The 14413-nt window shown below is 36.9% G+C and overlaps 1 protein-coding gene across 11 annotated transcripts in view; it reads right to left on the reverse strand.

Annotated features, from left to right (window-relative positions):
• ARHGEF38 (Rho guanine nucleotide exchange factor 38) overlaps positions 1 to 14413 on the reverse strand; it is a 134117-nt gene that overhangs the window by 5799 nt on the left and 113905 nt on the right. For 5 of the 11 annotated variants that reach the window (XM_084973271.1, XM_084973268.1, XM_084973270.1 and 2 more), the window contains 6 exons: positions 14090 to 14194; positions 12270 to 12392; positions 9156 to 9467; positions 2954 to 3097; positions 1927 to 2125; positions 1518 to 1777 (listed from right to left, as the gene is read on the reverse strand). In XM_084973271.1, coding sequence (XP_084829397.1) covers positions 1518 to 1777; positions 1927 to 2125; positions 2954 to 3097; positions 9156 to 9467; positions 12270 to 12392; positions 14090 to 14194 — 1143 coding nt within the window. Of the gene's footprint in view, positions 1 to 1517; positions 1778 to 1926; positions 2126 to 2953; positions 3098 to 4422; positions 4666 to 9155; positions 9468 to 12269; positions 12393 to 14089; positions 14195 to 14413 lie in introns of all 11 variants that reach the window. The other 6 variants (XM_084973269.1, XM_021101708.2, XM_084973267.1 and 3 more) reach the window with 3 other exon arrangements.

Here is a 14413-nt window from a genome sequence, read left to right on the forward strand (position 1 = left end):
TATTGTTAATGAATGAAATTGAACAGATAAAATATTTTTGGAAGAGTGGTATGGTAATGTTTATCAAGAATTTAAATACATATATGTCCTTTGATACTCCAATATTTTTAGCAACTTGCCCTTACATATATACTCATATAAGTGTATACAAATAGATGAACATGGATCTTACCTGAAATATTGTTTGAAATTTTAAAAGCCTCAGAATATTCTGAATGTCTATTCTTATGGCAATAGTTATATAAACTATGATATATCCAAAATGAACTACTATGCAGAATTTTTTAAGCAAGAAGGTATTTAGGTACTGCTATGTCTAAGATATATTGTTAAGCGAAAAAAAAATTATGTACCACGTATATGTTCCCACTCATATAAGTATAAATACACTCATATAAATACAATATCTGAGAAGATATACCTGCATATTGTCTCTGAAAAGTAGGACTGAGGAGAGAATAAAGACCTTTGCTTTTAATTTGCACATGCACATATCTTTTTACTACTTTAACTTTTCTAAATTACTATTTTAATACAAATAACATGTATTAACCTTAGCTTTTAAAAAGAAGTTAAAATTGGAGTTCCCATCATGGTGCAGTGGAAATGAAACCAACTAGTATCCATGAGAACATGGGTTCAATCCCTGGCCTTGCTCACTGAGTTAAGGATCCGTGTTGCCATGAGCTGTGGTGTAGGTCGTGGATGAAGCTGGGATCCTGTGTTGCTGTGGCTGTGGCATAAGCCAGCAACTGTAGCTCCAGTTTGACCCCTAACCTGGGAAGCTCCATATGCCATGGGTGTAGCCCTAAAAAGCCAAAAAAAAAAAAAAAAGTTAAAATTAATTAATAAAAAGCCTCTAAAGAATGAAACCTAGTTTTTAAAAAGAGCCAATTAGTTGCTCACCACTTGGGGATTAACAGCTAAATATATTGAAAGTTTCTGAGGCAGCAAAAAGGCACTCTATATTATAGTTCATTTACCATTTGGGGAAAGGATTATGTCAATAGTCTTTGCCTGGTTAAGAGAGGGAAAAATAGCTTTTAAAAGTTTCACTATGTAGTGTATGTCATTATGCAAGAGATTAAAAATGACCAATTCAAAGACGACTCAAAGAAGATACTGCTCTCAGGGGAACTATGGTCAATTTTCCACATGCTACTGGTGGCTGCAACCTGTTCAGGATTGAGCTGTTTTTCTCTGAAAGGGGAGTATAAAAAGACCATCTTCACTCTAAGCACGAACAGTTACTATTTATGCAGTGCCTATTCTGTGCTGAGTACTTTACATATAAACATTCTCGCTAATCCTCGCATCATCTCTGCAAAGTAAGAATGATTGTCCTCTTTTCCTCCTTTGAGGAAAAAGGCTCAGAGAATTAAATTCCTCGCAAAAAGGTGCACAGAGCAGAAGTGCTAGAGAGGAAGCTGACACTCCCACCAAGTAGGATGGAACACCGTTAGAACATCTTTCATGATTTGAAGAGTCAAGCATCTTTACAAGATTTAAATTCTTACCTGTTCATCTACCTCTTGAAAACTGTCAGCATCAGTACCATTTGCTTCAGACTTCCCACATGTTCCACTAAGAGATGAGCTGCTATCACTTATGCTACCTTCCGGGGTGCCTGTGACACTGTCATGGGCTGGGCGTGAAGACACAAAGAGGCTGATGTTATCAAAATCATCATCACAGAACCTGTTCTCAGCATCCACCTTTTGTACTTTGGCTGGATTGTAGGGCTTTAGGAAGGAGGAATACACATATCCTTTTATAACTGGATAGGAAATAAAAAGAAAGGAGAAAAAAGGTTATCTCTATACTCTTTCCTAGCAGTAGCATTTAGAGATGCACATAGAGGCCCCTGGGAAAATCCCAACTAGAAAAGAGGTGGAAGTTCTGTGGGTCTTATGCAAAAACACGTACGTCCTGTGTCAACAAGCCACCTGCTCGAACTCCCCAGTGGATCTTTCTGTTCCATCACAGCCACCAACTCCCCTTCTAGAAGATTGATGTCATATTCTTGTGTAGCATTGCACTTGCGCTTAGCTTGGTAGAGTTCCTCCATACTGTATGTGGATAGAAGTTTGGAGCGGTGAGTGTCAGTTTGACGTGGCACTTCCGGCTGGGAAAAGTAAGGATAGATGTGGGTTCGGATAGATGTATAATAAAATCCTCACTGATAAATATTGGTAAATATTTCTTCTCTGAAGATTTTTTTAAAATGCTGAAACCATACATTGATTTGGAATTATTTCAATGTTGAAGCATAGATCAGGTTGTTAGTGTGAAGTATTCAGCTGAGTTATGTAGTGAAAAATTATCTGTTTAGCACATGAGGGCAGTGTTGCAGAGAAGAAAGAAAATAAAACTGAGAATAAAAAGGCAGAGGTTCTAATCCTTCTTGGATGTTGAACAATTTTTTAATTCTTTGTCATGCTTTAGGGGATCACTTATATATTAAGCACTCGATAAATAATATTTAATTAAGTAAATTGTACATGTTCATGTATTTTTCTGGGAAATAACATCTATAAATTAGGCAGGAGTCAAGAAGCCTGGCCCCTGTCCCAGCTCTACCACTAAGTGACTTTGAAAAAGCCACTTGATCTCTGCAGACCGGGATGCCTTATCTAGAAAAGTGAAAAATTGAACTGTAATGACTTTGCTTTATAAAATTGTATTAATTCATGCAACAGATATTTATAGAGTGCCTATCTTGTGTCAGGCACCATTTTAGGCATTGGAATGCATCATGTATAAAACAAATAAAAATCTACGACCTTACAGAGTTCCTAGAGTGTAGAAACAGTTGAGAAATTCTACATACAATAAATAAATTATAGACTATTAGAATGAGATAAGTGATATGTAAAATAATATACTTTGATTTGAACAAGGCAAAAGAAAAAAAGTGAGATTCATCATTGTTATTGAATGCTGCCAAACTCACCACAGTTTGCACAGGCTTCTTCTTTTCAAAACTAAGTTTCCTCTCAATAAAGGTAGCACTGTTATCCTTTACAAAATTCAGACTTTGAACCTCTTCTAGTACTCGATTCTGAATTTCAGAGATGCTTGAAGCCGACAGTGGTACCTATACGTAGAAAAGATAGGATGTTGTTCTCAGACAACTACTTAACCATGTTAGATATTGAATTTAGTAGATTTGTAATGAACGGTAAGAAATTATTCCACAGCAAAAAAGTTAGGGCAAAATTAAAATTTAGAGATCAAAACAATCTAATTTGTTGTCTCCAGAGACCCCACTAAGATGACAAGGATAAATTTTTTAATTTAAAAAAAATTTTTTTGGCCACATCTGTGGCCTATAGAAGTTCCTCGGCCAGGGGCTGAACATGTGCCACAGCAGTGACCTGAGCTGCTGCAGTGACAACACTGGATCCTTAACCCATTGCACCATAAGAGAACTCCAAGGAAAATTTTATTTAAAGTTTGAGCCTAAATAAAAGGAAACAGGAGATTTAAAAAATATAATAGCAATAAAATTTTTGGAAGAAAAGCTCAGTAGTTGATGGCAGTAGGCACCTCCGATGTGGTGGGGTGGGATAGTAGGAAGGAGAAAATGGCTAAAACAGGAAACATTTGTTAAGGGCCTGAGTAGGTTTTAAAACAAATCAGCAAATTCTTTGATATATTTTCCATCAGGAGGTGGAGCCCATGTCCCCTTCCCTCAAAATTTGGTGGAACTTTATGATTACCTCAATGAATAGAATTTTGAAGTAAATAGAATAAATGGAAGTGATGCTGTCTGACTTTCAAGATTAAGCTAAAATGGACCATGTAATTTCTGCTGGCTTCTCTTGGGACACTTACTCTAGGGAGATGTTAGTCACCATGAAAAAAGTCCAGCTGCACTGTACACCATCTCAAAAGACCATGTTAAAAGATCAGAGCAGAAGTGGTGTTGGGGGTGTCTATGGACCCCAAGCTACTCCAGTCTTCAGCAGCTTGAGTCTTCTGCCATTGTCCCACAACCAACATTACACAGTGGCCTGAGAAAGTGTGATTACTTCAGCCCCAGCTATTAGCTGAGTGAGGACTGTGAATGATCATCTGACCCCAGTGAACCCCAGAACCAAGAAAGAAAATAATAATAATAACTGTTTGTTGTTTCATACCACCATGTTTGGTGTAATTTGTTATACAGATATAGAAAACTGGAATTGTTTTGAAAGGTTGACATTCTTTCTCCATTTCAGTGAATCTTGGTGATTGTTTCTTCCCTACCTTGACAAAAGATGAAGTTTTCTTTTCTGCAAAATGTAAAACAGGGACTCTCTAGACTGGGGACCCTAGGCACAAATAATAGTGGGGGACCCATGTTAGAAAGAGGGTAATTGAGTAGATATAGACTGAACCCAGAGACCCTGCTAGCCAGGCCTAGCAGTCAACCATTACCTTCTAGGCAGAAAACTTGAAGGGACATCTCTGGAGATTCTGACCAGCCCAAGAGGAAAGACCCAAAGATGCTACTATCATCAGGAGTTCCCAAATGAAACTGCAGTCAGAGTTCAGAGTGCTCTACACAATAGTGGGAGCTCAGAGTTTTCAACTCCCATCTAAGTGTTCGGTGCTGCCAGTTTGTCCTCAACTCTTGTATCAATGGTGAATGATCAAGTGTATCAGACATCTAAGGCATGACTACAAAACAAAAAAGAAAGAGCCTGATAAAAAGAAAAGCAACCTGTTTTCATCTTAAGAAAGCAAAAATAAATAAATAAATAAATAAATAAATAAATAAATAAATAAATAAACTTATGGAAACAGAAATAAGAATAAATAAAAAGATGGGTTTGAAGATTAAGTATGAAAATTTCTTAAGTAAAGCAGACCAATAAAGTGGTAGAAAATAAGTGGGAAAAGATAACAAGATTAGAGGAACAATTCAGGAATTTCAGAAAGAGAACAAAAGAGAAGGGGATGACAGAAAAATCATCAGTGAAATATTCAGAGAAAGGTCTCTAGAACTGAAAACAAATTTTCAGGTTGAAAGGCTCCCATTAAGTGTCTAAGATACTGAGGTACATCATCATTAAATTTCAGACTGATGAAGACAATGGGAAAATTCTGTAAGCTTTTAGAATAACATAGGGTAGGGGGAATGCTTTCAAAGACTCAAGGACCAAAATGCACCCAGAGTTCTCAACAAAAACAGCAGAGCTAGAAGACAATGGAACAATAGAATGCTTTCAAATACAGAAAGGACAACTTAAATTTTTACACCCAGCCAAACTATCAATTAAATATGTGGATATTATAAAGACATTTTCTGATATTTGAACTGTCAAATATTAATGTCCCAATTTTCCTTTTTTAAGAAGCTGCTTAAAATTTGCTCCACCACATAAAAGCAGAAAGCAAGAAACATGGGATAAAGAAATGTGAGTTCCCACATAGAAGAGAGGTAAAGTGATTCCCCATAATGATGACAAAGTGTAATCCCAGGATTATACTTAGTTATGAGATTAAAAGGGTAACCTGTCCTCCGAGAGAGATTTCTGCAAGAAGACACAATTAATAGAATATGTCAAACATCTGAATGTCTTAAGATGTCATCTAATCAAACAGGCAGATAAAGTTAGACAAATGAAAATTAAGCTGATAAAAGAAAAACATAAGTATTAACTTTAATAAGAAACAAAAACATCTCTACACAAAAGAAAAAGTAATCCTAGTGTTGTGTGGCTGAACTCTAACCAGCATTCACTTTGTGTGTGGAGTATATTGTTTGCTTCTTCATATTTGTTCTTTTTCTGTTTCTATCCTGCTCTGTGCTCTGAGAGGCTGATGTGCATAAAATGTATCAACAGCTTCATTGCACTCTGGTTTACAGATGGCTTCTGGCTATGAGAAGCACCCATAGGAAATCAGAACAAGGAAAGGAAAGTGAGACAAGCATATTCATTTCCCAAGTTTCCTTTCTGTGGTATTGATTGATGACCACAGCTCCTTTCCACTTAGCTCTCTTTATGCATTCCTATAACCACTCCTTCCCCTTGTCCCTTAGAAACCTAGGTGTTTTAAAGCTTCTTTTATAAGCCCCAGGGCAATGCACTATTTCTTAATGTTTCCTTATGCCATATTTACATTTTTGTAAATAGTCTCTTTATTAAATTTTTCTTCAGATGTCCTTTTGTGGGTGTTAGGTTTTTCCTACTGGGATCATGACTGATATACAAATCAAATAGTTTAACCACTGAATATAAACTCAACCAAATTTATAATGTAACTGTGCTAGAGGGGAACTAGAAAGTGTGTATGTGATTATGTATATATTCTGTGGGCAGAGAGAGAAGAGACAGCTACATTCTCACTTCTCACAGTGTAATGTATCATGCCTAAAATTGAAAAATAATTAAACGGTAACACAATAGTCTTAGTTTAAAAGATAGTGATTAATTCCAATAGAATCATCTAAAAGAGCTGAAAAGTAGTTACCTCCCAGGAGGGAGAAATGGGGAAAAGGAGAGAGGACTATTGTTTTTGTTAACCAAACCAAAATTACTGCTTGACCCTTTAAATCATGTGCATGCCTTACTGTGACAATAGAAAAATTTTCAATAGAGCTTTGGATTCTTCAAAAAATTAAAATTAGAATTACAATATGATCCAGCAATCCCACTGCTGGGTATATATCCAAAAGAATCAAAAGCAAGATCTCAAAGAGGTATCTGTATACTCATGTTCATAGCAATATTATTCACAATTGCCAAGAGGTGGAAGTAATCCAAATGTCTATTGACAGATGAATAGATAAACAAAATGTGGTGTACATACACGATGGAACACTGTTCAACCCCAGAAAGGAAGGAAATCCTATCACATACCATAAGAAGAGTGGTTATCTTTAGGGGGCTATAACCGGGGAGTAACCATGAGTGATCTCATGGGGAGCTGCAAAAGGCTTATATCTAGACCTGGGTGTTGGTTACTCAGATGAATATTCATTGAGATATACACTTCAGACTGATGCATTTACTGTATATAATCTTATATGTTATACCTCAACTTTAAAGGTTTAAAAATAGGGGACCGATCAGAAAAATGCAAATCAATGAGATAACCAGTTTGTACCACTAAGATATCCATAATAAAATAGATGTGAGGAAATTGGAATGCTCAATCATTACTCTTTTTTTTTTTTTTTTTTTTTTTTTGTCTTTTTGTCTTTTTGCCATTTCTTGGGCCACTTCCGTGACATATGGAGGTTCCCAGGCTAGGGGTTCAATTGGAGCTGTAGCCACCGGACTACGCCAGAGCCACAGCAACATGGGATCCGAGCTGCGTCTGTGACCTACACCACAGCTCATGGCAACGCCAGATCCTTAACCCACTGAGCAAGGGCGGGGACCGAACCCGCAACCTCATGGTTCCTAGTCGGATTCGTTAACCCCTGAGCCATGATGGGAACTCCTCAATCATTACTCTTGAGAATATCAAATAGTGCAGTCACTTTGGAAAACAGACTGGCACTTCTTCAAAATGTTAACATAGAGTTAGCATATGAGCCAGCAATTCTACTCTTAGGTATGTACCCAAGAGAAATGAAAAGGTGCATCACTAAGAACTTGAATATTCATAGCAGCATTATTCATAATAACCAAAAAGTAGAAATAACCTAAACGTTCCTCAAGTGATGAGTGGATAAGTAAAATGTAACATGTCCTACAATGGAATATTATTTGGCACTAAGGAGAATTAAGTTCAGAAACGCATTGCAACATAGACGGAACTTGAAAACATTACGCTAGCTAAAAGAACACGTCACAAAGAAACAACCTATTGTTTAATTCTGTTTATACCAAATGTCTGGAATAGGCATATCTGTAGAGACAGGATGTAGACTGATGGTTGCCTGAGACTGGGGAGGCCAGAGGAAAATGTGGAATTACTCTAATGGTACAGAGCTTTTGGGGAGTGATGACAGTGTTCTAAAACTGACTGTGGTTGCACAACTCTTGTGAATACGCAGAAACCTGAATTATACATTTTAAATGAGCTGATTGAATTATATCTCAATAAAGTTGTTAGCAAACAAAAAATATGGGGCTGACCATACACTATTTGACAACTTGTACAGAAAACTAATACAAAGCTGTAAAAGAAATGAGGAAGTTCTCTCTATACTGACATGGATGTTAAAAAGCAAGCTGCAGAATGGTTCTACAGGTTGCTAGTTTGTGTAGGAAATAAAAAATATACATATATTTGCATTTATTTTTAATGGCACAAAGAAGCTTAAGTGGATAAAAATAGACTAATACCAATGGGGCTAAGAGGAGGAGATGGGATGGTTTTGAGATAGAAGTGAGTATGAGACTGCTTGTACATTTTTTTTCATTTTCAGAGCCACACCTGCAGCACATGGAGGTTCAGGCTAGAAGCTGAATGGGAGCTGTAGCTTCTGGCTTAAACCACAGCCACAGCAACGCCAGATCTGAGCCGTGTCTGTGACCTACACCACAGCTCATGGCAACGCTGGATTCTTAACCCACTGAGGGACACCAGGGATCAAACCTGCATCCTCATGGATGCTAGTCAGATTCATTTCCACTGAGCCACGATAGGAACTCCAGCTTGTGTATTTTTATGTAGTTTTTCCTTTTTAACCAAGTAAATGTAGCACCTGTTTATTCAACTTAATTTAATTCAAAGGATAAGTTAGAAGTTAAATATATGATAAAAAGTAAAGAAGGGACAATTAACTTTCCTCCAAATGTCATCCATCAAATATCTAACCAGCTGAATGATAACTAATACCTTGAAAAGAAGGGCCAAGAAACCAAGCTGATTTTTTAAATATTGATATTAGGTTGTAAATATCTTTCTTCCTCTTCAGATAATAATTAGAAAATCATATCCTAATGGAAATCTAAATTATATATATATATATATATATATATATATATATAAAATTTGTGTGTGGATATATGTGTATGGAGAGATATATAAATATATATATATATTTTTTTTTTTACACACACACACACACACACACACAGCTTCTCTTCCTTGGAGAAAAACCAAAACAAAAAAAGACTGCTTTGACCAATATCCTAGGCTGTTTTGCATGGTATGGTTTCTGCCAGATCCCATAGGCCAAGGTAGCCAGGTGCTGGTGCTATGCTTACCAGCATCACCGTGGAATAATGCCGCTGGGCCAGGAGCATCAGGTCCCTGAGGAGGGTGATGAAACTGCATAAACAGTTCAGCAGAATCTTGCGTGCAGCCTGGTTGAAAACGTGGAGCTCTTCCACAAGCTGCGCATTGAGGGCCTCATATTCCCTTTTGGCCAAGTCTGAATCATCTGCTACCGCCCGCTGCAGGTAGCTGTTGTAGTCCAGCAGTTTGTCATAGCGTTTCTGGATTAGCTTCTGAGGCCCTGGGAAGAGGGACAGCAGCGCTGACAGGGGCGTCAGGACGAGCTTCTGTAAGTGTGCTGCCTGCCAAAAGAGAAAAACAATCCCATCACAGAAGGAGGACAGCCGGTACCCCATCCGGAGCAATTATCAGTAGGCCTGCTTCATCCCTGAGGTATCACAAAGGAATACAGGAAGGTATCTAGGCAAGTTAAAAGAGCATGGCATCTTTTTCCTTTTCTTCCCTCTTCTTCTTCTTCTTCTTCTTCTTTTTTTTTTTTTTTTTTGTTTGTTTTTCTTGTCTAGCTAAAACTGTTCAAGGACTTAAAACAGTAACTAGACTCTGATGTCGAACCTGAAGAGTGAACAGGAAGAATACGAAAGTGGAAACCTGCACACCCAAAATATGCTGCACCCTTCTTTCTACAGCCATTAGTTTTGTCCCTGGGTCAACTCCCTCAACACTCACCTCTTCCCCTTCTTTCTAATTCCAGAGCCAAGCAGAGCTTCTCCAGAACACGGGGTAGGGGTAATCTTCATCTTTGACTACCAAGACCATAAATTATTCAGATATCATTCCCTTCCTTTGCTGGCAATAAAATGAAGATAGTTTGTCTTGGGAGAGATGGTATCCTATTTCTCTCACATCTGCTCCATTTCCCTGGCTACCCTGGTGGCTAATTTTGGTAGTGAAATTGTATCCCCTGTATAGGTAGTACCCCTTTTTATATGCATTATGTTCCTGTTATACAAATGACCAGACTTAATGCTTTCTCTTTAAATGCTTTGAAGGATTAAGCTGATTTGATTCTGTGCCCTAAGTTGTTATGCTTTTAGATCTGAGTCATTGAAAATACACATCATATTAAGGCCTAACTCCATGCCAGCCCCTGAGCACTCTAGATTTAATTTCATCTATTTCTCTTTCCTCACTTCTATTCTGAAATGCACTAGTATCCTGTGTTTGCTGACTGCCCAGCTTTACCCTTTATCATATATGCTTGGGTTTCACGATTATGTTATGGCAATTTGGAAATAGGTTTCTCTTTTATAACCTGAAAGATGTGTTAGGGAAGCAGCATCTGAGCAGCAGCTTTTATTAATTAACTTAAATGACCTCTGGTAACTTAGTCTGAACTCATGGGAAACCTAGAAGAGGAGGGAAACCAATCTGGTTTTAGTACAAGCAATAGGCAACACAGATTAAATTTGATGTCTAGCTTGTAAAATAATCAATATATGCTTCCAGACTATTTAATGAGTCCCTCAGCTAAGCAAAGAATCCATTTACTGTTCTGAGGTAAATTACTGTGTTTGTGACCTGATTGAATTCTACAGATAATCTAATTACAAAATTATAATATAATTACAAAATACGTGTCCTTTGACTCATAGACATGAACCAATTCACCTGTGCATGGGAATCATGGTTGGAACCAGTAAGAATCAGAGATTTTATTCTAGTATTTTGTGCTATGCAAAATGTGTAAAATAGATATCTTTCATGGTTAGATGGAAACAACTGCTCTGCCTTTAGATAGATTTTGAGTTCTTCATATTTGATTTTTCAGAAGAGTTCAATATACCTTATCTGTGAAAAGGTATATTTATATTGGGCTTCCTGATAATTATTTTAAGTTATCCCAGTTTATCTTCCTGTGTTTGTATGCAAGCTAGGGAGGATTACCTTCTCTCTTCATTCCGTCAAGTTCTGGTCATGCTTGATGATGGTGAAGCTATATGCCACGTTTTCATATGGTGTTCAATAGGTATTTATCACCTTAATTAATGAGTCAGAATTAACCTAGAGAGCAAAATGTGCTCTCTGTAATTAAGCCCAGAAAATGTATAAAGAACTAGCCACACTTTTCTTTTAACATGTTATAAAAATTCTGTCCTTCTCCTCTTACTCCATCCATCTAATTTATTATGTTAGTTCAAATGTAATGGTGAATTTCCCTTCCCCAGTGCCAGAAAATCAAGATGCTTCTGAGTGTTTTTCTACTGGAATGGGGGCAGTATAACTTTCTAGGACTTGAAAATATGAGATGGGGGGGCGTTACTGGGATAGAGTCTGGTAGGAAAGCTAAACATCCTCTGATACAAGGGCCACTCAATGAAGATTTGTCTGACCCCAAAAGCCAATAATACCAATATAAAAATGCCACTTTCAAGGAAGCTTCAAGATGATAGAGCCTATTATATATTTTATATAGTACTTCCAATACTACTATGAAAAAATAATACCTATGGAACATCAGATACTAAATTAAAATAGTATTACTCAGACTAATTTAGCTCCCAAATATTTTCTTGGATCAAGCATGTTTTTATGATTCCCAATCTATGTTTTTAATGATTCAGTATATTTTATAGAACTCTAAAAACAATATGTTGCCATAGAACAGAAGATATAATGCACAACTCTTAAATAAAAGCCCTTTTTCAATAGGAAGCCTTTACTTTCCAGTATATAGCGTGTTAATAAAAGCCACATCTCAGAGAGTATCTTTGCTCCTCTTGTAAAAACTCTGGGCATTTCCAAAGACTCCTTTAAGAAAATCACAGCTTTCTAACATAATAAATCCCTGATATGCCATATGCAGTCTTAAACTAAATATTGATTTTTAAAAGCTGCACAGACACTGACTATCCTAGAAACACAGTCTGGAACCCTCTTAAATTTTGATTATACCAAAAGCCTCACTAATCCACTTCAAAATATTTAATGATAAAAAAATCTCGTATTTAAACCTACTAATTTTGACATTCATATTTGCTTTAGTGCATGTTTTATTTTTAACTCCAAAAAAAGTAAATGAAAAGCAGCTTTTCTTTTAACTCTACTCTTTCATTTGCATTCATCCGTTAGGGTAAATAACTTACAAAGTCATCAGAAAGATTTGGGGCATTACTGGAAACCTCTGAATAGCCCCTCTCCTCCTCATCTTTGTTGTGTGAAATCTCCTGGAGCTCTGTTACACTCCGCAGAGTTAAAGACATGGCATCCTGCAACCCAAGAACAAAGTTACCGAAAGGGCAGAGTTCTGAAGTCAGTACAATTAAATGTATTCCAAGCACGCACTTTATCAACATAACTATTACCACTGAGAGAAAAAGAAAGGAAGGAAAAAAATGTATGACTACTTTGTACTATTAGGTTACTTATAACAATCTATTTCCTTACTTTCCACCCCCCCTCCCCGTGTCACTTTTTCTGCTTCGTGGGTATGACACCCTCTTTTATTAAGTAAAATCCATTTTAACTTCTTCATTTTTCAGTTCTTACAGATTCCTTATTTTAAAAATTACTCCTCTTTGATTTGTGTCTTCAGAGAATTTAATTCTCTCTTCAAAACAAGATGCTCACATTTTTGTTGAATCAATTAGTTGAAAGAGAAGACTTTCTTGTAGATGTTCCTAAGAGGCACTGACTCAAGTACAGCGTTTTCCCACTGCCCTCTGGCTGTTTTGGGTTTCCTTTCACAGAAGGCAGCACTTTAGGAAGAGATTAGCAAATCTGACTGAAAAATCAGGCTTTGCATAAGTTAATAAATCAGAAAAGAATGTGGCTTGTTGGTTATGTACCATAGCACCTTGTCTCCAAATCACTGTGCCTGTCAGCTTAATCCTCTGTTGGTATGATAGTCTAGCAAACCATACAAACATCTGCTTCCAAAACAGATATTTAAGAGAAAAACGGGAAAATAGGAAGGGGCTATTTATTAGTTAACTTACATGTAATTCTACTAACTTTCTGTGTCTCATAGTCATGACTGTTGTCAAGGACCCTACATCCCCTTAATGAGATCCATTTGAAGAAACTCCCGACCAGTCTTTCCACCGAATATAATTATACAGTACTGCAGTTGTTTTGACTAAGTCTGTGGTTCTCAACAAGGACAGGAGAAACTCTTAAGGGACTGGAAATTTGTGGAGATGTTTTGTCTTCTACTATGGTTGTGTGGGAATATTCACATACTGTACTTAATACTATTTTGTTAGAATGTGTTTCCCTTGATATTGGTTTACTTTTATGTACCTAAGATTAAGTTATCTATGAATTTCATTCAGAACTGTAAAAATGCCATTACCAAACACTGGTTATAAAGTAAATAGAGGTTCTTGTTTTGTCTTAGAATTATGTGATCACATATCACTTTTTAGATTGGCTACTATGCAGCCTACAGCTAAATTTGAGATGCGCGTGGGTTTTTGTGGGGTTTTTTTCCTATGGCCTTTATACTTTTCAACTTCTCTGATTTTATATTATGCTCCCTCTTGATTTTCTTTTTTTCTTTCACTCCTACTCTTAAATTTGCAAGTATGTGTTTTAGGTACTGGAAAGTGGTATGTTAGTGTAATCAAACAAATCAAGTTTGTGCCTTGTCTGCCATTTTGCATTAATGAACTCATCTTTGTTAAAAAGAGAGCATGCTGATGGCCCAGCCCCACAAGGCAATCATACCAGCAAATGTCCCACAGTATGATGATTTGGATGGGGGAAGGATGGAGCAGGTAAGGGAACAAAGGGCAAAACCCAAGTCTTTATGTCGGCTTCCTTCACCAGCACTTTACAGCCTCCCAAATTTGATACAGTAGGTGTCATGATATAAATTAATGAACAGTCACACTTACTCTTCATGATAACCAGAAACGTCAAGACCTTCCCGCAGAAACATTGAAAACAGTTGTATCTCACCCACCTGGACATGTTGAAGACAGAATGAGATGTTCTTCACACAATGCCTCACGGTCTTTTCTAAAGATCTAAATAGCTTTTCTTCTCTATTAAAGGTGCTGTCTTTCACCTAAAATATAGATGAAATTATTTATTTTTATTATGCAAAGGAATCTGGTATTAAAAAACAAACAAATAAAAAAAAAACCTACAAACTACATTGGCCAAGCACATTACAGAAAACCCCTTGTTGAGATGAAAACCTTCCATGCTATGCTGACTTGTCTTTACACAGCCCTTTCTGTGTCCAGCCCATAGCACAATTGATGTCCAATTAGTGTAGCAAAGC

Source organism: Sus scrofa, chromosome 8, assembly GCF_054392235.1.
Source record: "Sus scrofa isolate SSC_HxYL_T2T_F1_AM1 chromosome 8, Sscrofa_HxYL_maternal_Yorkshire_Landrace_v2.0, whole genome shotgun sequence".
Classification (NCBI taxonomy): Eukaryota; Metazoa; Chordata; class Mammalia; order Artiodactyla; family Suidae; genus Sus; species Sus scrofa.